Source organism: Salvelinus fontinalis, chromosome 40 (assembly GCF_029448725.1).
Source record: "Salvelinus fontinalis isolate EN_2023a chromosome 40, ASM2944872v1, whole genome shotgun sequence".
In the NCBI taxonomy this organism is placed as follows: domain Eukaryota; kingdom Metazoa; phylum Chordata; class Actinopteri; order Salmoniformes; family Salmonidae; genus Salvelinus; species Salvelinus fontinalis.
Genome location: NC_074704.1, coordinates 12,615,238 through 12,637,973, shown reverse-complemented (window position 1 = coordinate 12,637,973; position 22,736 = coordinate 12,615,238). Strand labels below are relative to the sequence as shown.

At 45.1% G+C, this 22,736-nt stretch overlaps 2 protein-coding genes across 9 annotated transcripts in view; both read left to right on the top strand.

Annotated features, from left to right (window-relative positions):
* Nucleotides 1–9,243, top strand: part of LOC129839680 (bromodomain-containing protein 4-like) — a 59,048-nt gene extending 49,805 nt beyond the window's left edge. For 7 of the 8 annotated variants that reach the window (XM_055907241.1, XM_055907246.1, XM_055907239.1 and 4 more), the window contains 3 exons: nt 4,388–4,575; nt 4,967–5,216; nt 6,744–9,243. In XM_055907241.1, the coding sequence (XP_055763216.1) occupies nt 4,388–4,575; nt 4,967–5,216; nt 6,744–6,812 (507 nt within the window). In that variant the 3' untranslated portion in view covers nt 6,813–9,243. The remainder of the gene's footprint in view (nt 1–4,387; nt 4,576–4,966; nt 5,217–6,743) is intronic. The other variant, XM_055907247.1, reaches the window with a different exon arrangement.
* A 13,034-nt stretch (nt 9,244–22,277) lies between these two features.
* The window catches only part of lpar2b (lysophosphatidic acid receptor 2b), a 50,184-nt gene continuing 49,725 nt past the window's right edge, over nt 22,278–22,736 (top strand). Inside the window, exon 1 of the mRNA XM_055906955.1 lies at nt 22,278–22,485. The gene's annotated coding sequence lies outside the window, so the exon portion shown is untranslated. The remainder of the gene's footprint in view (nt 22,486–22,736) is intronic.

Genomic DNA, 22,736 nt, shown 5'->3' with positions numbered 1-22,736 from the left:
ACATGGACTACATGGTGGATGGGAGGATACATATTGACAGTAACATGGACTACATGGTGGATGGGAGGATACATATTGACAGTAGCATGGACTACATGGTGGATGGGAGGATACACATTAACAGTAACATGGACTACATGGTGGATGGGAGGATACATATTGACAGTAGCATGGACTACATGGTGGATGGGAGGATACACATTAACAGTAACATAGACTACATGGTGGATGGGAGGATACATATTGACAGTAGCATGGACTACATGGTGGATGGGAGGATACATATTGACAGTATCAGTTCAGTAACATGGACTACATGGTGGATGGGAGGATACATATTGACAGTAACATGGACTACATGGTGGATGGGAGGATACATATTGACAGTAACATGGACTACATGGTGGATGGGAGGATACATATTGACAGTAACATGGACTACATGGTGGATGGGAGGATACATATTGACAGTAACATGGACTACATGGTGGATGGGAGGATACATATTGACAGTAACATGGACTACATGGTGGATGGGAGGATACATATTGACAGTATCAGTTCAGTAGCATGGACTACATGGTGGATGGGAGGATAAAGTGACTGGATTTAAATAATAAAAAATATAATCAAGCGTACAGTAGGTACATAGTTGTTATTGGAGGGTGTGGTGCATTAGAGGCAGCCGTGTGTGTGTGTGGGGGGGGGGGGGGGTAAGCCTGTGTTTCCCAACTCCAGTCCTCATCAACCCCCAAACGGTACACATTCTTATTGTAACCCTGGACAAGCACACCTGATTTAACTTCTCATTTAATCACCAAGCCCTCAATGAGTTGAATCAGGTGAGTGTGTCTGGGACAACAACAATGTGTGCTGTTGGGGGGACTGGTGTCAGGAACCAGACACTGCTTCAATCTTGACAATAGGTCATCTTTTACTCCCATTTAAAGTAGTAGAAGACCAGTACACACGCAGCTCTGTGGATCAGCCCAGTCCTTCTAGAATGCTCCACAGATAAGACAGCTAAGTTGTCTTGGCCCCAATCACCGTTGGAGTCTGGGACCCTGAGATGGGCCGTTAAGCATCATTGTTCTGTAAATCAAGGTTACTGACCCAACTCCGGCAGTCTCCTGTGAATAATGTGTGCCCCATTTTTGCTTTGAGTGGTTTGCTATTATTCTGTAAATCAAGACATATGGCCTGAACCGGTTTTGAGATTACCATTTGTGTGGTTTGTGAAATGGCTTCTCAAAACCAAAAAATGCTCCCTGCAGACCCGTAGATTCAACGTGCGAAGTCTGTAGACGGGAGTGTTTATGCGTCTATACAGAACAACTAGCCAAAGCCTCATTAGATATCAGTCATCCAAAGGAAGTCTGTAGACGGGAGTGTTTATGCGTCTATACAGAACAACTAGCCAAAGCCTCATTAGATATCGGTCAACCAAAGGAAGTCTGTAGACGGGAGTGTTTATGTGTCTATATAGAACAAGTAGCCAAAGCCTCATTAGATATCGGTCAACCAAAGGAAGTCTGTAGACGGGAGTGTTTATGCGTCTATACAGAACAACTAGCCAAAGCCTCATTAGATATCGGTCAACCAAAGGAAGTCTGTAGACGGGAGTGTTTATGCGTCTATACAGAACAACTAGCCAAAGCCTCATTAGATATCGGTCAACCAAAGGAAGTCTGTAGACGGGAGTGTTTATGCGTCTATACAGAACAAGTAGCCAAAGCCTCATTAGATATCGGTCAACCAAAGGAAGTTTGTAGACGGAAGTGTTTATGCGTCTATACAGAACAACTAGCCAAAGCCTCATTAGATATCGGTCAACCAAAGGAAGTCTGTAGACGGGAGTGTTTATGTGTCTATACAGAACAACTAGCCAAAGCCTCATTAGATATCGGTCAACCAAAGGAAGTCTGTAGACGGGAGTGTTTATGCGTCTATACAGAACAAGTAGCCAAAGCCTCATTAGATATCGGTCAACCAAAGGAAGTCTGTAGACGGGAGTGTTTATGTGTCTATACAGAACAACTAGCCAAAGCCTCATTAGATATCGGTCAACCATAGGAAGTCTGTAGACGGGAGTGTTTATGTGTCTATACAGAACAACTAGCCAAAGCCTCATTAGATATCGGTCAACCAAAGGAAGTCTGTAGACGTGAGTGTTTATGTGTCTATACAGAACAACTAGCCAAAGCCTCATTAGATATCGGTCAACCAAAGGAAGTCTGTAGACGGGAGTGTTTGTGTCTATACAGAACAACTAGCCAAAGCCTCATTAGATATCGGTCAACCAAAGGAAGTCTGTAGATGGGAGTGTTTATGCGTCTATACAGAACAAGTAGCCAAAGCCTCATTAGATATCGGTCAACCAAAGGAAGTCTGTAGACGGGAGTGTTTATGTGTCTATATAGAACAAGTAGCCAAAGCCTCATTAGATATCGGTCAACCAAAGGAAGTCTGTAGACGGGAGTGTTTATGTGTCTATATAGAACAAGTAGCCAAAGCCTCATTAGATATCGGTCAACCAAAGGAAGTCTGTAGACGTGAGTGTTTATGTGTCTATACAGAACAACTAGCCAAAGCCTCATTAGATATCGGTCAACCAAAGGAAGTCTGTAGACGTGAGTGTTTATGTGTCTATACAGAACAACTAGCCAAAGCCTCATTAGATATCGGTCAACCAAAGGAAGTCTGTAGACGTGAGTGTTTATGTGTCTATACAGAACAAGTAGCCAAAGCCTCATTAGATATGGGTCAACCAAAGGAAGTCTGTAGACGTGAGTGTTTATGTGTCTATACAGAACAAGTAGCCAAAGCCTCATTAGATATCGGTCAACCAAAGGAAGTCTGTAGACGGGAGTGTTTATGCGTCTATACAGAACAAGTAGCCAAAGCCTCATTAGATATCGGTCAACCAAAGGAAGTCTGTAGACGGGAGTGTTTATGCGTCTATACAGAACAAGTAGCCAAAGCCTCATTAGATATGGGTCAACCAAAGGAAGTCTGTAGACGGGAGTGTTTATGCGTCTATACAGAACAAGTAGCCAAAGCCTCATTAGATATCGGTCAACCAAAGGAAGTCTGTAGACGGGAGTGTTTATGCGTCTATACAGAACAAGTAGCCAAAGCCTCATTAGATATCGGTCAACCAAAGGAAGTCTGTAGACGGGAGTGTTTATGTGTCTATATAGAACAAGTAGCCAAAGCCTCATTAGATATCGGTCAACCAAAGGAAGTCTGTAGACGGGAGTGTTTATGTGTCTATATAGAACAAGTAGCCAAAGCCTCATTAGATATCGGTCAACCAAAGGAAGTCAGTGAAAAGTTATAGTATTATGTTTTTTTTTTTTCTTGCGTTCTGGTGTTTTTGGGATTGCACATCTGTGAACCATTTTCAGCAAACCTAACAACTAATACTACTTTGGTCCGCTGTTTCCTTTCTCGTCTGTTTTCTCGTGAGTGACTGACATCGTAAGGAAAGCTATACCTTACCAATGTCGGTAGCACCTCCCCCTTAATTTAGCCTACATGCACTCAGTAGGATTTGGGAACGAGGAAGTACACCCATGCACGCGAAATATGCACGTGCATAAAATTGTTTGAGTTGAACAAAATGGAATACAGCGTTGTGGCTGAAGTTCAGAATGACCCAACGTCATGCAGACAACATCTACACACCTGCATTACAACACTGACAGCTTTGTCCTTTATAAAAGGACATATCTGGGTGTTTTTGGAGCCTTTGTGTTTTTTCGGGGCCCCCACATACTACACAACGAGGATGAGGAAGTGATCTGCTTCCTGTTTGGGTGTTTTTGAAGTCTTTGTTCATGTTTGTATCAGAGCTCCCATACTACACAACGAGGATGAGGAAGTGATCTGCTTCCTATTTGGGTGTTTTTGAAGTCTTTGTTCATGTTTGTATCAGAGCTCCCATACTACACAACGAGGATGAGGAAGTGATCTGCTTCCTATTTGGGTGTTTTTGAAGTCTTTGTTCATGTTTGTATCAGAGCTCCCATACTACACAACGAGGATGAGGAAGTGATCTGCTTCCTATTTGGGTGTTTTTGAAGTCTTTGTTCATGTTTGTATCAGAGCTCCCATACTACACAACGAGGATGAGGAAGTGATCTGCTCAGGTTTCTCAAAAACATGATTTGCTGGTTGGAGTAAGTTTCTCAAAAGCATGTGAAATCACAAAACAAATGTGTCAGGACCCTTCCTATGAAATTCCACTTACATAAATAAAATAGATTTAGTTGTAAAAAATATTACTTTTCCTGTAAGGCAGTGTTATTAAAATGTCTTTTAAAAAGTGGGTGTTAACGAAATGTCTGTGTCGCACTCTCTTCCGCTACACTTTCTCCCTCCCCAGGATGTGAAGTTAAAGAACATGGGTTCTTGGGCCAGCTTGGCCCAGCGTTTTCAGTCCACCCCCGCCTCCGCTGTCCGCTCGTCTAGCGACAGCTTCGAACAGTTCCGTCGCGCCGCCCGAGAGAAGGAGAGAGAGAAACAGATAAAAGCACAGGCCGAGCAGGCCAGGAGAGAGCAGGAGAAACTACGGTAAGAAGGGAAGGATGGAGGGAGGGAAAGGGCGGGGAGATAGTGGACGAGAGACAGTACTGAAAGCACAGGCCGATCAGGCCAGGAGAGAGCAGGAGAAACTACGGGAAGAAGGGAAGGATGGAGGGAGGGAAAGGGCGGGGAGATAGTGGAGGAGAGACAGTACTGAAAGCACAGGCTGAGCAGGCCAGGAGAGAGCAGGAGAAACTACGGTAAGAAGGGAAGGGAGAGTAAAGGGAGGAGGAGGAGAGGGAGAATACCTATCAGATGAGGTAGAAACTATGGTGAGAAAAAAGGGAAGGATGGATGGATGGAGGGAGGGAGAAGTAAGCTCATTCTAGCACCCCAGCTAAGCTCCTCCCCCTCTGACACTCCGCTTTCTCTTCTCCAGTAGCCGTGACGACGAGGACTCTGTGGAGCAGCAGGGGAGGGGGCGTGTCCAGGAGGACTCTCGTCGTCGCCAGGAGCAACTTTCGCCTCAAGCCCCCACGCCCCCCGCCTCAACCCCTCCCGCCGACTCCCCACAGGCCCCTCCCACTCAACAGGCCACACCTCCACCCTCGGCCGCAGCACAGAACGCTATGGACCAGCAGAGGGAGCAGGCGAGACGCCGCGAGCAGGAAAGGAGGAGGAGAGAGGCGGTAATACTTTTTAGCATTTATACTACTATAATACTAACATGATATACTAGTATAGTAGGAGAGAGGTGGTAATACTTTATAGCATTTATACTACTATAATACTAACATGATATACTAGTATAGTAGGAGAGAGGTGGTAATACTTTATCAGTTATACTACTATAATACTAACATGATATACTAGTATTGCAGGAGAGAGGTAGTAATACTTTATAGCATTTATACTACTATAATACTAACATGATATACTAGTATTGCAGGAGAGAGGTGGTAATACTTTATAGCATTTATACTACTATAATACTAACATGATATACTAGTATAGGAGGAGAGAGTTGGTAATACTTTATAGCATTTATACTACTATAATACTAACATGAAATACTAGTATAGCAGGATAGAGTTGGTATTACTTTATAGCATTTATACTTCTATAAAACTAACATGATATACTAGTGTAGTAGGAGAGAGGCGGTAATACTTTATAGCATTTATACTTCTATAAAACTAACATGATATACTAGTATAGCAGGAGAGGAGGAGGAGAGAGTTGGTATTACTTTATAGCATTTATACTACTATAAAACTAACATGATATACTAGTATAGCAGGAGAGGAGGAGGAGAGAGTTGGTATTACTTTATAGCATTTATACTACTATAAAACTAACATGATATACTAGTATAGCAGGAGAGGAGGAGGAGAGAGTTGGTATTACTTTATAGCATTTATACTACTATAAAACTAACATGATATACTAGTATAGCAGGAGAGGAGGAGGAGAGAGTTGGTATTACTTTATAGCATTTATACTTCTATAAAACTAACATGATATACTAGTGTAGTAGGAGAGAGGTAGTAATACTTTATAGCATTTATACTACTATAATACTAACATGATATACTAGTATTGCAGGAGAGAGGAGGATATAATCATCATAAGGATACTTATTAATATATGTATATTCTTCAGTTATATTACAATAATACAGAGGAGAGGTAGTTTGGCTGAGAAAAGATGGGGAAGATTAACATTGCATCTAATTCCTCTCTCTCTCTCATCCCCCTCTCTCTCTCTGTCACTCTCTCATCCCCCTCTCTCTGTCACTCTCTCATCCCCCTCTCTCTGTCACTCTCTCTCATCCCCCTCTCTGTCACTCTCTCTCATCCCCCTCTCTCTCTGTCACTCTCTCTCATCCCCCTCTCTCTCTATGTCACTCTCTCTCATCCCGCTCTCTCTGTCACTCTCTCTCATCCCCCTCTCTCTCTGTCACTCTCTCTCATCCCCCTCTCTCTCTCTCTCATCCCCCTATCTCTCTCTCTCATCCCCCTCTCTCTCTCTCATCCCCCTCTCTCTCTCTCTCTCTCTCATCCCCCTCTCTCTCTCTCTCTCTCATCCCCCTCTCGCTCTCTCTCATCCCCCCCCTCGCTCTCTCTCTCTCTCTCGCTCTCTCTGTCACTCTCTCTCATCCCCCCCTCTCTCTCTCACCCCCCCCCCTCTCTCTCTCTCTCTCTCTCTCTCTACAGATGGCGGACACCATTGACATCAACTTCCAGAGCGACCTGATGGCCATCTTTGAAGAGAACCTGTTCTGAGAGAGAGATATTGAGAAAGGAGGAAAGGGAGAGAAAGAGATATGAACTCTACCTTGTCCCACCATGGCTGGGATTTCACACACAACACCCCCCCTTCCTCCCTCTCTTTGATTAGAGACCTCAGAGTTCCAGAGACTTGAAGGAGACTGAGGTGAGGTACAGTAATAAGGTGGAGCCCCCCAGCGGTGGAGACCGGGAGTACAGCTTCCACTTTTTTTGCAATTTCAGATGCGTTTTTTGTGTCTAACTGCCCGTTTATCGTTGATGATTGGTTGTTGCCGTGGGCAATGGTGAAACCGGATACCTATCGATAAACAGATATTTGAACTCCTCTTGTATTCTGAAACGAAACCGAGGGAGGAGGGGAGGACTGAGAACTATTACCTGAAAATAAAGAAGAAGAAGAAGAAAGAGGGTTTAATGTAGAAAGAAGAAGAAGATGAACACCTGACGAGAGAGAGAGGGAGGGAGGGGCGGGCGAACGAGACGACGGACAGACTTCTTTCTCTTTGATTCATTTCTCTCTTAATCTAGTATTTTTCTCTCCCTGTTTTTTGATGTTGGGTTTTAAGCGGGGTGGGTGAGGGGTTGGGGTTAGGGAGGAGATGGGGAGGGAGAAGTGGGCGGGCTGTGTGTGTTATCATGTTTGCGTCCCAAAAGGGCACCCTATTCCCTTCATAAAGTGCACTACTTGTGTCCAGGGCCCATGGGGATCTGATCAAAATTGGTGCACTATATAGGGAGTAGGGTGCCCTTTGGGACGTTTCCCCTGAGATGGGTTCAGTTTCTCTCCGGACAGCAGGATGAACACCGGGGTCACACCCCAACACTATAAAGAAGCACCCTTCCTTCTCACTCTCCTTGTTCTTTGTGACGTCACTGACTTGACACAACTTGAAAGTGTAAAAGCTTGAACTCCATTTTTTCAGTCATGTCTGATTCATTGATTATTTCAAGAAAGGAGGCAGAGAGGGAAGAAAGGAGGGAAAACGAGGAAGGATGAGTGAAGAAAGGAGGGAGAGAGGGAAAAGGAGGAAGGATGAGTGAAGAAAAGAGGGAAAGAGAGGAAGGAAGAGAGAGAAGGAGGGAGGGGTACATTTTAAAGGTGTTGGAATGTGGCTCTTGCCTTACAGCTCTGACCTGTAAATGAACACAAGCCACAGATTATACATATATATATATATATTAATAGATGCATAAATATATATTATATACGATAAAGTCCCTAAAAATAATTGGATTATGTTGTTGGGAGGGAGAATGGCTTATCTGCCTTGTGCTCAATTCCCTTTTGTTTTTTTAGAGAATTGACTGTAAAAAAAACAACTTTTTTATGATGCTATAAAAAATAGTTTTGTCTAGTTCATAACCACCTTTCTCATCCTGTTTTTCTCTGTATCAAGTTCAGATATTCAAGAGTTTAAAGACCTCTGTTTTTATTTAAATATCAAATAATTTCTGGGTAACAATTAGGTACGTTACTGTGATTGTTTTCAGTTGAAATGGCCAAAAAATAAACAAAAATAGATTCTTAGCAAAGAGCAATTTCTCAAGCAAGTATTTTGCTAGGACTGTCTGGGAGTGGTCTGAGTGGGGAGGGGAAACTGAAAAGTAGCTGTTATTGGCAGAGAGATTTGGAACTCTTTCTTATTGGTCTATCAACACATTTTCCGCCTGGTGATGTCACCAGGCAGGCCAAAACTCCATCCCACCAAAACAGGCAAATTTTCTTTTCAAACAGCTCTCACACTAAAAGGGCATTATCATCATTTTCACAATTTAACAGTATTATTCCAGCCTTATAGTGTGGAAATAAATATAAAACACAGGAAAATCACGCTTTTGACTGCACTGGCCTTTAACTACTTAACTGTGTTCTACTGTTCTGTAGCTACATCCACCTGCTACTACACTTCCTTTCTTCTTTAGCTTCTTACTCATTTTCTTTTTTATATTCATGTCCATCTGTTAATCTCTCTCTCCTGTCATCATCATCTTCCTCTACCATCCGTATCATAGCTTTTATTTAGTTTTTATTCCCTTCCTGTTCTTTGTTAAATTTTTCTGCTATGTTTTTAGTTTCCGTGGTAACAGTCGGGGTTGTTGTCATGTGCCATAGCTCTAAGTTTTCTGGCGGCGTGGCCTGCGGTGTTGTCATGTCCAGATATACATCAAACCCCTGTATACAGCTCTACATACACTATCTGTTCCATTTATTCTTTTTGGGATGTTTTTATTTAATTTTGCCCCCTTTTTCATATTTGACGGTTGTTTGTTTTATGTTTCTTGTCATTTTTTTTGTTTTGTTTTCAATCACCCGTTGGTATGTTGGTGAGTGAGGTGTTAAGGTAGATGGATACATTCTGTTCTGATTATGGAGTAAAACAGCTCTTTTTTTTAAAGAAAAGTATTAAAATTATATAAAAAATTACACTGTGTTGTGTTTGGTTGGCTGGAGTGGGACATGCGTGGGGTCGACACAAAGAATTGCCTTGTTACCATCTTCCCTCGATTTGTCGCATTTCCATTGGAGGAGAAGGTCTGAGGGGAGGGACCTAAGACTTTCTCCTTCAATAGAGTTGAGAAGGAGGTGAGGACATAGGATTTGAGGAATCGAGGAAATGTGACTTGAGAGAGAGCCCTATGAAGTTCAGTATAATCGGTATTTAGCCTGCAGTTCTGGTGTTACCCAGCAGAGGCTGTGTGTTTTGTTAGAGGTCAAAGGTTATTTTGTCTATTCCCTTCATAGTGCACTACTTGTGTCCAGGGCCCATAGGGATCTGGTCAAAGCTAGTGCACTATATAGGGAGTTGGTTGCCATTTGGGACGTAATTCCAAATGGAAATGTGACTTAAGAGGTAGGAAACAACACCGCCGCCACTTCACTGACTTTTTTTTTTTTTTTTTTTTTACCTTTATTTAACTAGGCAAGTCAGTTAAGAACAAATTCTTATTTTCAATGACGGCCTAGGAACAGTGGGTTAACTGCCTGTTCAGGGGCAGAACGACAGATTTGTACCTTGTCAGCTCGGGGATTTGAACTTGCAACCTTCCGGTTACTAGTCCAACGCTCTAACCACTAGGCTACGCTGCCGCCCCAACACTGGGGCCCCACAAGGGTGCGTGCTCAGCCCCCTCCTGTACTCCCATGACTGCGTGGTCAAGCACGCCTTCAACTCAATCATCAAGTTTGCAGACGACACAACAGTAGTGGGCCTAATTACCAACAATGACGAGACGGTCTACAGCGAGAAGGTGAGGCCCTGGGTGTGTGCGGCCAGGAAAATAACCTCTCACTCAACATCAGTAAAACAAAGGAGCTGATCGTAGACTTCGGGAAACAGCAGAGGGAGCATCCCCCCTAACCACATTGACGGGACTGCAGTGGAGAAGGTGAAAAGCTTCAAGTTCCTCTGCATACAGAGGAATCACTGACAAACTGAAGTGGTCCACCACACAGACAGTGTGGTGAAGAAGGCGCAACAGTGCCTCTTCAACCTCAGGAGGCTGATGCAATTTATCTCGGCCGGCTAAGAACCTCACAAACCTTTACCAATGCACAATTGAGAGTATCCTGTCGGGCTGTATCACCGCCTGGTACAGCAACTGCACCGCCCACAACCGCAGGGCTCTCCACAGGGTGGTGCGGTCTGCCCAAATCATTACCGGGGACAAACTACCTGCCCTCCAGGACACCTACGGCACCCGATGTCACAGAAAGGCCAAAAAGATAATCCCCCCGCTATCATCCAGAAGGCGAGGTCAGTACAGGTGTATCAAAGCTGGGACCAAGAGACTGAAAAACAGCTTTAATCTCAAGGCCGTCAGACTGTTAAATAGCCATCACTAACACAGCCAGGCTGCTGCGCTATATACACTGTTCTTTTATTTATTTAACTAGGTAAGTCAGTTAAGAACAAACTCTTATTTACAATGACGGCCTACCTCGGCCAAACCCGGAGGACGCTGGGCCAATTGTGCGCCGCCCTATGGGACTCGGATGTGATGCAGCCTTTATAGACTTGAAATCACTGGCCATTTGAATAATGTAACACTAGTCACTTTAATAATGTTTACATATTTTGCATTCTATTCTATGTACTTTATCTTACTCTATGCCGTGCTGACATTGCTCGTCCAAAGAGCAACCTTCTGTGGTTCAGTTTAATGGATATTCACCATGCAGTTCCGGTGGTAACCAGCAGAGGGTGTGGTTGATGTGAGGCTGCTGGGGAGAGAGAGCATGTGTGCGTGCTCATATACCTGACTTATCTGAGAGTTATTGAATGTGTGTATTGTATGTACAGTGTAGTGTAAAGTCTTGTGTAAATGCTATGAGTGTGTGTGTCTGAAGGAGATCGAGGGAGAGGGGGACATGCTAGTCTATCTGTGTGCTTCCATACCTGTCTGTGTTATTAAATACATGCTAGTCTGTCTGCTTCCATACCTGTCTGTGTTATTACATGTGTCTGTGCTATAAGCAGTGTTGGGGAGTAGTGAACTACATATAGTTCAACCACAGGAGGTTGGTGGCACCTTAATTGGGGAGGACGGGCTCGTTGTTAAGGCTGGAGCGGAATCAGTAGAATGGAATCAAACAGCTGTGTAGCTAACTACTGGAACTACTTGTTCTGCCATGTAGCTACGTAGCTAACTACTGTACCTACTTATTCTGCCATGTTGCTGCGTAGCTAACTACTGTACCTACTTGTTCTGCCATGTAGCTGCGTAGCTAACTACTGGAACTACTTGTTCTGCCATGTAGCTGCGTAGCCAACTACTGGAACTAGTTGTTCTGGCATGTAGCTACGTAGCTAACTACTGGAACTACTTGTTCTGGCATGTAGCTACGTAGCCAACTACTGGAACTACTTGTTCTGCCATGTAGCTGCGTAGCCAACTACTGGAACTACTTTTTCTGTCATGTTGCTGTGTAGCTAACTGCTAGAACTACTTGTTCTGCCACGTAGCTGCGTAGCTAACTGCTGGAACTACTTGTTCTGCCACGTAGCTAACTACTGGAAATACTTGTTCTGCCATGTAGCTGTGTAGCTAATTACTGGAACTACTTTTTCTGTCATGTTGCTGTGGAGCTAACAACTGGAACTACTTGTTCTGCTATGTAGCTGCGTAGCTAATTACTGGAACTACTTGTTCTGCTATGTAGCTGCGTAGCTAATTACTGGAACTACTTGTTCTGCTATGTAGCTGCGTAGCCAACTACTGGAACTAGTTGTTCTGGCATGTAGCTACGTAGCCAACTACTGGAACTACTTGTTCTGGCATGTAGCTACGTAGCCAACTACTGGAACTACTTTTTCTGTCATGTTGCTGTGTAGCTAACTGCTAGAACTACTTGTTCTGCCACGTAGCTGCGTAGCTAACTGCTGGAACTACTTGTTCTGCCACGTAGCTAACTACTGGAACTACTTGTTCTGCCACGTAGCTAACTGCTGGAACTACTTGTTCTGCCACGTAGCTAACTACTGGAACTACTTGTTCTGCCATGTAGCTGTGTAGCTAACTACTGGAACTAGTTGTTCTGCCATGTAGCTGTGTAGCTAACTACTGGAACTACTTTTTCTGCCATGTAGCTGTGTAGCTAACTACTGGAACTACTTTTTCTGTCATGTTGCTGTGGAGCTAACAACTGGAACTACTTGTTCTGCCATGTAGCTGCGTAGCCAACTACTGGAACTAGTATTCTGGCATGTAGCTATGTAGCCAACTACTGGAACTACTTTATGCCATGTACCTGTGTAGCCAACTACTGGAACTACTTGTTCTGCCATGTAGCTGCGTAGCCAACTACTGGAACTACTTTATGCCATGTAGCTGTGTAGCCAACTACTGGAACTAGTTCTGGTAAGTAGCTGCGTAGCCAACTACTGGAACTACTTGTTCTGCCATGTAGCTGCGTAGCTAACTACTGGAACTACTTTATGTCACGTAGCTGCGTAGCTAACTACTGGAACTACTTGTTCTGCCATGTAGCTGTGTAGCTAACTACTGGAACTACTTTATGTCACGTAGCTGCGTAGCTAACTACTGGAACTACTTGTTCTGCCACGTAGCTACGTAGCTAACTACTGGAACTACTTTATGCCATGTAGCTGCGTAGCCAACTACTGGAACTACTTGTTCTGCCATGTAGCTAACTACTGAAACTACTTGTTCTGCCATGTAGCTACGTAGCTAACTACTGGAACTGCTTTATGTCACGTAGCTGCGTAGCTAACTACTGGAACTACTTGTTCTGCCATGTAGCTAACTACTGGAACTACTTGTTCTGGCAAGTAGCTGCGTAGCCAACTACTGGAACTACTTGTTCTGCCATGTAGCTACGTAGCCAACTACTGGAACTACTTTATGCCATGTAGCTGCGTAGCTAACTACTGGAACTACTTGTTCTGCCATGTAGCTAACTACTGGAACTACTTGTTCTGGCAAGTAGCTGCGTAGCCAACTACTGGAACTACTTGTTCTGCCATGTAGCTACGTAGCCAACTACTGGAACTACTTTATGCCATGTAGCTGCGTAGCTAACTACTGGAACTACTTTATGCCATGTAGCTGCGTAGCTAACTACTGGAACTACTTGTTCTGCCATGTAGCCAACTACTGGAACTACTTGTTCTGCCATGTAGCTACGTAGCCAACTACTGGAACTACTTGTTCTGCCATGTAGCTGCGTAGCCAACTTCTGGAACTACTTGTTCTGCCATGTAGCTGCGTAGCCAACTACTGGAAATATTTTTTTGTGTTTAAAAGGCCAAATTACACATTCTGTTTAACATCGGAGTCCATAGTGATATGTGCGGAAGAAATATTTCAGTTGAATACGTTCAGTTGTAAAACTGACAAGGTATTTCCCTTTCTTGTAATTTGTTGTCTATGACATTTTCAGATTTAGATAGGATAATTCATCATGAACTACTTTTGAAAAGTGACTTTAGTTGAGTAAATATTTATCATAAAGGGCCGCTTTAATGTATCTTAACTTCTTCCAGTGTGAAGTAACTGTTCAACTATATTTTCAGAGTAGCTTCCCCGACACGGGCTATAAGTCCCCTGTACTGTAAGTCGTGTGTGTTGTCTCCATGGAGACATTGTTTAGGTTGCTCTGACCTTCGTAGGACTGATAGCCGTGCGTCTCTGCCATGCTGCTGATACTCACAGGGAGAGAGAGGTGTGTGACTGTCCGACACTTTCCTACTCTCAGATTTAAAGCATAACTCCTCTCTTAAAACAGCCTAGAACTTTCAGTAACAAACTAGTGCAAATGTTCTCCTCCCTCTCTCACACATACACTGACATCATGGCCATTGTGCTTTTGCAAATTGATTTTGTTTGTGAGAATCAAGTCAAGGGCATGACAGATAGACAGAGCGTTTCCAGACCCCCACAGCGAAGAAAACACACTCACAGAGTAGAAACCAAATTAGAGGGCTTGCCGCCAGAGCACATCCATGACTTTATCATCACACAGGGAGAGAGGGAGGAAAAGGGGTGGGGGAGAGAGAGGTGGGAGAGATGGGGGGGGGGGGGGGGGGGGAGAAGTAGAGCGAGGGAGAAAATATAAGGAAAATGAGGCTGGGACAGGGGAGAGAGGGTGAAGATGTGTACATAGGAGGGGGAGAGAGAGACAGCGGGAGTAGTTGTTAGAGAGAGAAACTGTTGGAGAGGTGAAAAAGAGCTAGAGGAAGAACGAGTGAGGGAGTTGATGAATAGAAAGGAAAGAGGGGGGGAGAAAATGAGAGAGAAGGGCGGGAGGATGGAAGAGAGTGATACAAAGCTGGGAGGAAGATAGAAAGCGAAGGGGGGAGTGAGAAGCTGGCTCAGATATTTTGTGTGTGTGTGTGTGTGTGTGTGTGTGTGTGTGTGTGTGTGTGTGTGTGTGTGTGTGTGAGAGAGCACTGGCTCAGTCACTACCGTGGTTTTGGTGAATGAAAATAGAACTGTGTTTGTGTGCGTGCGGCTCTCCCTCCCTGATACTGTTTCTCAGGTTCTCTTGTGTGTGTTTGTGCGTTCCATGTTCTAATCATGTGCCTCTTGTAGAAGCAGTGAGTCACATTCATTCCCTTCTCAAGGCAGACCTTGTCCCTAACAACAGATCTAGGATCAGTTTCCCTTACCCCCAATGGAAACCTTCAGGGGGTGGACATGACTGACCTTAGATCAGCCCTTAGGGGAAAGTTAACCAGAAAGGAGACTATGATGATCTACTCCTGTAAAATAGTTGGAATAGAGAAACGGTGCTAGGAGTTACAGAGCTGTCCTAGGAGAGGTGCTAGGAGTTATATAGCTGTCCTAGGAGAGGTGCTAGGAGTTATAGAGCTGTCATAGGAGAGGTGCTAGGAGTTATATAGCTGTCCTAGGAGAGGTGCTAGGAGTTATAGAGCTGTCATAGGAGAGGTGCTAGGAGTTATAGAGCGGTGCTAGGAGTTATAGAGCGGTGCTAGGAGTTGTAGAGCGGTGCTAGGAGTTGTAGAGAGGTGCTAGGAGTTAGAGCGGTGCTAGGAGTTATAGAGCGGTGCTAGGAGTTATAGAGCGGTGCTAGGAGTTATAGAGCGGTGCTAGGAGTTATAGAGCGGTGCTAGGAGTTATAGAGCGGTGCTAGGAGTTAGAGCGGTGCTAGGAGTTATAGAGCGGTGCTAGGAGTTATAGAGCGGTGCTAGAAGTTATAGAGCGGTGCTAGTAGTTATAGAGTGGTGCTAGGAGTTAGAGCGGTGCTAGGAGTTATAGAGCGGTGCTAGGAGTTATAGAGAGGTGCTAGGAGTTATAGAGCGGTGCTAGGAGTTATAGAGCGGTGCTAGGAGTTATAGAGCGGTGCTAGGAGTTATAGAGCGGTGCTAGGAGTTAGAGCGGTGCTAGGAGTTATAGAGCGGTGCTAGGAGTTATAGAGCGGTGCTAGGAGTTATAGAGCGGTGCTAGGAGTTAGAGCGGTGCTAGGAGTTGTAGAGAGGTGCTAGGAGTTATAGAGAGGTGCTAGGAGTTATAGAGAGGTGCTAGGAGTTATAGAGAGGTGCTAGGAGTTGAAGAGAGGTGCTAGGAGTTGTAGAGAGGTGCTAGGAGTTGTAGAGAGGTGCTAGGAGTTGTAGAGAGGTGCTAGGAGTTGTAGAGAGGTGCTAGGAGTTGTAGAGAGGTGCTAGGAGTTGTAGAGCGGTGCTAGGAGTTGTAGAGCGGTGCTAGGAGTTGTAGAGCGGTGCTAGGAGTTGTAGAGCGGTGCTAGGAGTTGTAGAGCGGTGCTAGGAGTTGTAGAGCGGTGCTAGGAGTTGTAGAGCGGTGCTAGGAGTTGTAGAGCGGTGCTAGGAGTTGTAGAGCGGTGCTAGGAGTTGTAGAGCGGTGCTAGGAGTTGTAGAGCGGTGCTAGGAGTTGTAGAGCGGTGCTAGGAGTTATAGCGAGGTGCTAGGAGTTATAGCGAGGTGCTAGGAGTTATAGCGAGGTGCTAGGAGTTATAGCGAGGTGCTAGGAGTTATAGCGAGGTGCTAGGAGTTATAGAGAGGTGCTAGGAGTTATAGAGAGGTGCTAGGAGTTATAGAGAGGTGCTAGGAGTTTTTTTTTTTTTTTTTTTTTGGGGGGGGTGGATCAGCTTAATATTGCGGAAAGAATGTTGCTTCCAATGTAATTGTCTGCATCATTTCCAATCCCCCATATTTTTTGGGGTAAATATATATATCCATTCACGTATGCATACATATACACATATATACATACACATACCTACATAGACATACATACTTTTTTAAAGAGTATACCTTTATTATTATTCCCCGCAAACCCTACCACCGATCCCCCAATTGGAGTAAACTAATAAACATTTCTGTTTTTACCTTCAATTTATACATCTTATACACATTTTACAGACACAGTCTACTTTATAATAGTTCTCTCTTGTTTGTTCTTAGTCCTTCCTCTATTTCTGTTGTCCATCCAGTGCTAGGAGTTAGAGGTGCTAGGAGTTAGAGGTGCTAGGAGTTAGAGGTGCTAGGAGTTAGAGGTGCTAGGAGTTAGAGGTGCTAGGAGTTAGAGGTGCTAGGAGTTAGAGGTGCTAGGAGTTAGAGGTGCTAGGAGTTAGAGGTGCTAGGAGTTAGAGGTGCTAGGAGTTAGAGGTGCTAGGAGTTAGAGGTGCTAGGAGTTAGAGGTGCTAGGAGTTAGAGGTGCTAGGAGTTAGAGGTGCTAGGAGTTAGAGGTGCTAGGAGTTAGAGGTGCTAGGAGTTAGAGGTGCTAGGAGTTAGAGGTGCTAGGAGTTAGAGGTGCTAGGAGTTAGAGGTGCTAGGAGTTAGAGGTGCTAGGAGTTATAGAGAGGTGCTAGGAGTTGTAGAGCGGTGCTAGGAGTTGTAGAGCGGTGCTAGGAGTTGTAGAGCGGTGCTAGGAGTTATAGAGCGGTGCTAGGAGTTATAGAGCGGTGCTAGGAGTTGTAGAGCGGTGCTAGTAGTTATAGAGCGGTGCTAGGAGTTGTAGAGCGGTGCTAGTAGTTATAGAGCGGTGCTAGGAGTTGTAGAGCGGTGCTAGGAGTTATAGAGCGGTGCTAGGAGTTGTAGAGCGGTGCTAGGAGTTGTAGAGCGGTGCTAGGAGTTGTAGAGCGGTGCTAGGAGTTGTAGAGCGGTGCTAGGAGTTGTAGAGCGGTGCTAGGAGTTATAGAGCGGTGCTAGGAGTTATAGAGCGGTGCTAGGAGTTATAGAGCGGTGCTAGGAGTTATAGAGCTGTGCTAGGAGTTATAGAGAGGTGCTAGTAGTTATAGAGAGGTGCTAGTAGTTATAGAGAGGTGCTAGTAGTTATAGAGAGGTGCTAGGAGTTATAGAGAGGTGCTAGGAGTTATAGAGAGGTGCTAGGAGTTATGGAGCGGTGCTAGGAGTTATGGAGCGGTGCTAGGAGTTATAGAGCGGTGCTAGGAGTTATAGAGCGGTGCTAGGAGTTATAGAGCGGTGCTAGGAGTTATAGAGCGGTGCTAGTAGTTATAGAGCGGTGCTAGTAGTTATAGAGCGGTGCTAGGAGTTATAGAGCGGTGCTAGGAGTTATAGAGCGGTGCTAGGAGTTATAGAGCGGTGCTAGGAGTTTTACACGCAGACAGAGAGACAAACATCTCTCTCTCTCTCTCTCTCTCTCTAATCATTGGGACATCAAGGCCCTCCCTAAATTGATGCCAGATGACAATAATCAACTCCATATGTGATTCACACACACTGAACTCTCTCACTCTCACACACACATTGATAATTGCAAATGCTCACAGATCAAATTCAGATTGACTGACACATTGTAGCAGGCCCAGTCACTGTTCCAGGCTGGGAGTCGGTTTTACGATGGGAGGGTGATGCAGTTTGGCTGTCATCCCCCACTTCTTTCCTCCTTCCTTCTCTCTCTCTCTTACATGTTTCCAATTCTCGCAACCTCTCTTTTTCTCTTCTACCCTCCCTCTCTCTTTCTCCTACCACCCCTCTCTTTCTCTCCTACCACCCCTCTCTTTCTCTCCTACCACCCCTCTCTTTCTCTCCTACCACCCCTCTCTTTCTCTCCTACCACCCCTCTCTCTTTCTCCTACCACCCCTCTCTTTCTCCCCTACCCTCCCTCTTTCTCCTACCACCCCTCTCTTTCTCTTACCCTCCCTCTTTCTCTTACCCTCCCTCTTTCTCCTACCACCCCTCTCTCTTTCTCCTACCACACCTATTTCTCTCCTACCCTCTCTTTCTCTCCTACCACCTCTCTTTCTCTCCTACCACCCCTCTTTCTCTCCTACCCTCTCTTTCTCTCCTATCACCCCTCTCTCTTTCTCCTACCACCCCCCTCTTTCTCTCCTACCACCCCTCTCTTTCTCTCCTACTCTCTCTTTCTCCTACCACCCCTCTCTTTCTCTCCTACCCTCCCTCTCTCTTTCTCCTACCACCCCTCTTTCTCTCCTACCCTCTCTTTCTCTCCTACCACCCCTCTTTCTCTCCTACCCTCTCTTTCTCTCCTATCACCCCTCTCTCTTTCTCCTACCACCCCCCTCTTTCTCTCCTACCACCCCTCTCTTTCTCTCCTACCCTCCCTCTCTCTTTCTCCTACCACCCCTCTCTTTCTCCCCTACCCTCCCTCTTTCTCCTACCACCCCTCTCTTTCTCTCCTACCCTCCCTCTTTCTCCTACCACCCCTCTCTTTCTCCTACCACCCCTCTTTCTCTCCTACCCTCTCTTTCTCTCCTATCACCCCTCTCTCTTTCTCTCCTATCACCCCTCTCTCTCCCCTACCCCTCTCTCTTTCTCTCCTATCACCCCTCTCTCTTTCTCTCCTACCTCTCTCTCTTTTCTAAACATATTCTCCCAGCTTCCTCGCCCTCCTTCTCATCTTCCCTCCTTTTCTTGCCCTAATCCATCTCTCCTCTTCCTATCTCCAATTACACTTCCTCTCAGACACAATACACTTCTATTTCCTCTCTCTCACAGGTGTGTGTGTGTGTGTGTGTGTGTGTGTGTGTGTGTGTGTGTGTGTGTGTGTGTGTGTGTGTGTGTGTGTGTGTGTGTGTGTGTGTGTGTGTGTGTGTGTGTGTGTGTGTGTGCAGGGCATGCACGTCTGGGTTGCCTAGCAGTGGCACAGCTTCCTGTGACACGAAGAACACAGCAGGAAGTTGAGACGGCTAGTTAAATAACTGGAAACAATGACAGACACACAAACACACACACACATACTGGGGACACACACGTTTGTATGTCTGATAGCTAATCTTCCGTAAACATTGAACATTGTGTCGCAACAGTTTAATCATCCCCAAACCAAACAGCCAAGAATTCATATCCTTACATTTGATCATCTCTAGTCAATAGTTTCTTCAAACTAGCACTGTGGTTGCCAAGTAATGAGGCACAGTTAGACCTAGTTCTCCATGGGCCATTGATTAAAACTAGCCTTGTTCAACCATGCTGATCTTGTCAGTTTGCCTTCTGTTCACTACACAGATTGTGTTGGTCAGGATGATGGATTAGGCTGTGATCATACAGACACACACACAGAGAGACACACACACACACACACAGACACACAGCCACACATACATACACACACAGCAACAAATGCTTGCGCAAAGAAACTGCTTATAACACACAAAATGAGAGACTGCTGCTAGGAAACTAGACTGTGGTCTTGAGGATAGTCGTATAAGGAGAGGCTCATGTATATATTGGAAGTCAAGCCAGCATGTAGGGCTCTGGTCGAAAGTAGTGCACTAGATAGCCTAGTGGTTAGAGCGTTGGACTAGTAACCGAAAGTTTGCAAGATCGAATCCTCGAGCTGACGAGGTAAAAATCTGTCATTCTGCCCCTGAACAAGGCAGTTAACCCAGGCCGTCATTGAAAATAAGAATTTGTTCTGAACTGACTTGCCTAGTTAAATAAAGGTAAAATAAAACAAATAAGGAATAGGGTTCTATTTGGGACTCATAGTAAAACAGTTTCATTAGTCTAGTTTAAATGTTTTACTTCTGCTGTCATACAACAAGCTGGAGAGATCAACCTCTCCTTAAACAACACTGTGTGTCACACAAAAAGCCTTCCCTGTTTTAAACACGTAAACCACAACAAATGTGGGGAACATATTGAGTAACTGTGTGGTACTGGCACTGGAGCGATGGGCTGGGGTTTGAGTCATTCATAATGTGAAGCAGAGAGGAGAGGGAGAGGCGGGGAGAGAAACAGTAGAGAAAGAGGGGGATGGGTTAGAGAGATGGGGAGAAGGGTGGAGAGAGTTTGAGGTGAGCAAGACGGGAGAGAGACGGTAGAGAGAAAGGGGGAGAGAGAGTGAGGGGAGAGAGAGTGAGGGGAGAGAGAGTGAGGGGAAAGCGAGTGAGGGGAAAGCGAGAGAGTAAGGGGTGAGGGGGGAGAGAGAGAGCGAGAGGGATGGAGGTGGAGAAGGAGAGAGGGTGAGGGGGGAGAGAGAGAGCGAGAGGGGTGAGAGAGGGGGAGAAGGAGAGAGAGAGAGAGAGAGAGAGAGAGGGGGAGAAGGAGAGAGAGAGAGAGAGGGAGAGAGAGAGCGAGAGGGGTGAGAGAGGGGGAGAAGGAGAGAGAGAGCGAGAGGGGGAGAAGGAGAGAGAGAGAGAGAGAGGGGGAGAAGGAGAGAGAGAGAGAGAGGGGGAGAAGGAGAGAGAGAGGGGGGAGAAAGAGAGTGAGGGGGATTCTGATTATGAACTGGGTGACTCGAGCCCTGGCTGACAGCCGTGGTACATCAGACAGTATCCCACGGGTAGGATAAAACATACATGTTTACTGGCTGACAGCCGTGGTCCATCAGACAGTATCCCACGGGTAGGATAAAACATGTATTTTTACTGCTCTAATTACATTGGTAACCAGTTTATAATAGCAATAAAGCACCTCAGGGTTTTTGGTATATGGCCAATATACCACTGCTAAGAGCTGTGTCCAGGCACTCCGCGTTGCGTCATGGCCAATATACCACTGCTAAGAGCTGTGTCCAGGCACTCCGCGTTGCGTCATACGCAAGAACAGACCTTAGCCGTGGAATATTGGTCATATACCGAACCACCTCGGGCCTTATTGCTTAAATATAAAAATCTACACATTTATCATTGTAATAATATGCTGCCCACCGTCCTGCCTAAAAGGAGCGTGTGAAAATGTGTTTATTTGAGATGTTTTTGGGGGGGGGGGCTGTGTCCAGGCACTCCGCATTAGAACAGCCGTTTTTTAAATGTAACTAGGCAAGTCAGTTAAGAACAAATTCTTATTTACAATGACGGCCTACCACGTCCAAACCCTAACCCGGACGACGCTGGGCCAATCGTGCGCCACCCTATTGGACTCCCAATCACGGCCGGTTGGGATACAGCCTGGAATCGAACCAGGGTCTGTAGTGACGCCTCTAGCACTGAGATGCAGTGCCTTAGACCACTGCGCCACCCTTATATTGGCCATATACCACACCTCCTCTGGCAGTATTGCTTAAATATAAAACTCTACTAATCTAAAGCCTACTCATTTATCATTGTAATAATATCCTGCCCAGCGTCCTGCCTAAAAAGAGCTCTCAACCTCAGTCCATGAAATATATATACCTTTATTTAACTATGATGAGGGAGAGACAGCTAAAAATGTATGTAGGCTATAATTATATTATTTTGCTTATTTTAAATGTTGTCCTATCGCAATGTTTATAATGTTTAGGGTATTATTCTATTAGGCTCTGAGCGTAACTGTCATCTCCTAACGCCTTTAGCATAATGTGTGTCTTCAGACGGCCCTTGGAACCCTTTAGCCGTTCTATTGTCTTGTTCTATACATAATGTCTCGCTTCTTGTCAAAACAAAATCACACCCAACACTACAGCCCAGCATGGGGGTAAAAAACCCTGCCTTCGCCAAACACTGTACTTACGCTGTCAATCATCCTTTCTTCTCCTCTCATTGGTTGTTTTGCCGTTCCAGTATCCAACCGGGGCCCAGTAGAGGCGGGTACGTTGGGCTCCCAGGTTGTCCAAGGCCACATTCTGACAGTCAGAGACAGAGAGCAAGCTCTGCCGCACCCTTTCTCTACCGCGCACAGGTAAACTGCGGCCAAACGACCAAAGTCACTCGAAAGTCAAATTTGGATTGTAACTTTTGGCCAAATGTATGGATTAAACACAGACTAAACTCGTGTCTGGAAACTGATATGAAGGGATTGGCGCTAAGGCAAGACTAAGGTAAGGAATTTGATATGTTTTTAGTTTTTTTTTAAACGAAAGGATCTTTTCATTGTTTAGTGAGTGAAAGCTAAACTAGGATAGGTTATGTGCGAAAAACTTAAATTAGGCTACGTTATAGGCCTTAGTGACTGGTTTGACTTGATAAACTCGTAAAAACAAGTCGTAAAAGAACATTGTGCATTCTCAGCACTTTTGGATAATGGTTGTGGATTTTTCATTTACGGAAATAAACTGTTAATAATCTTTTA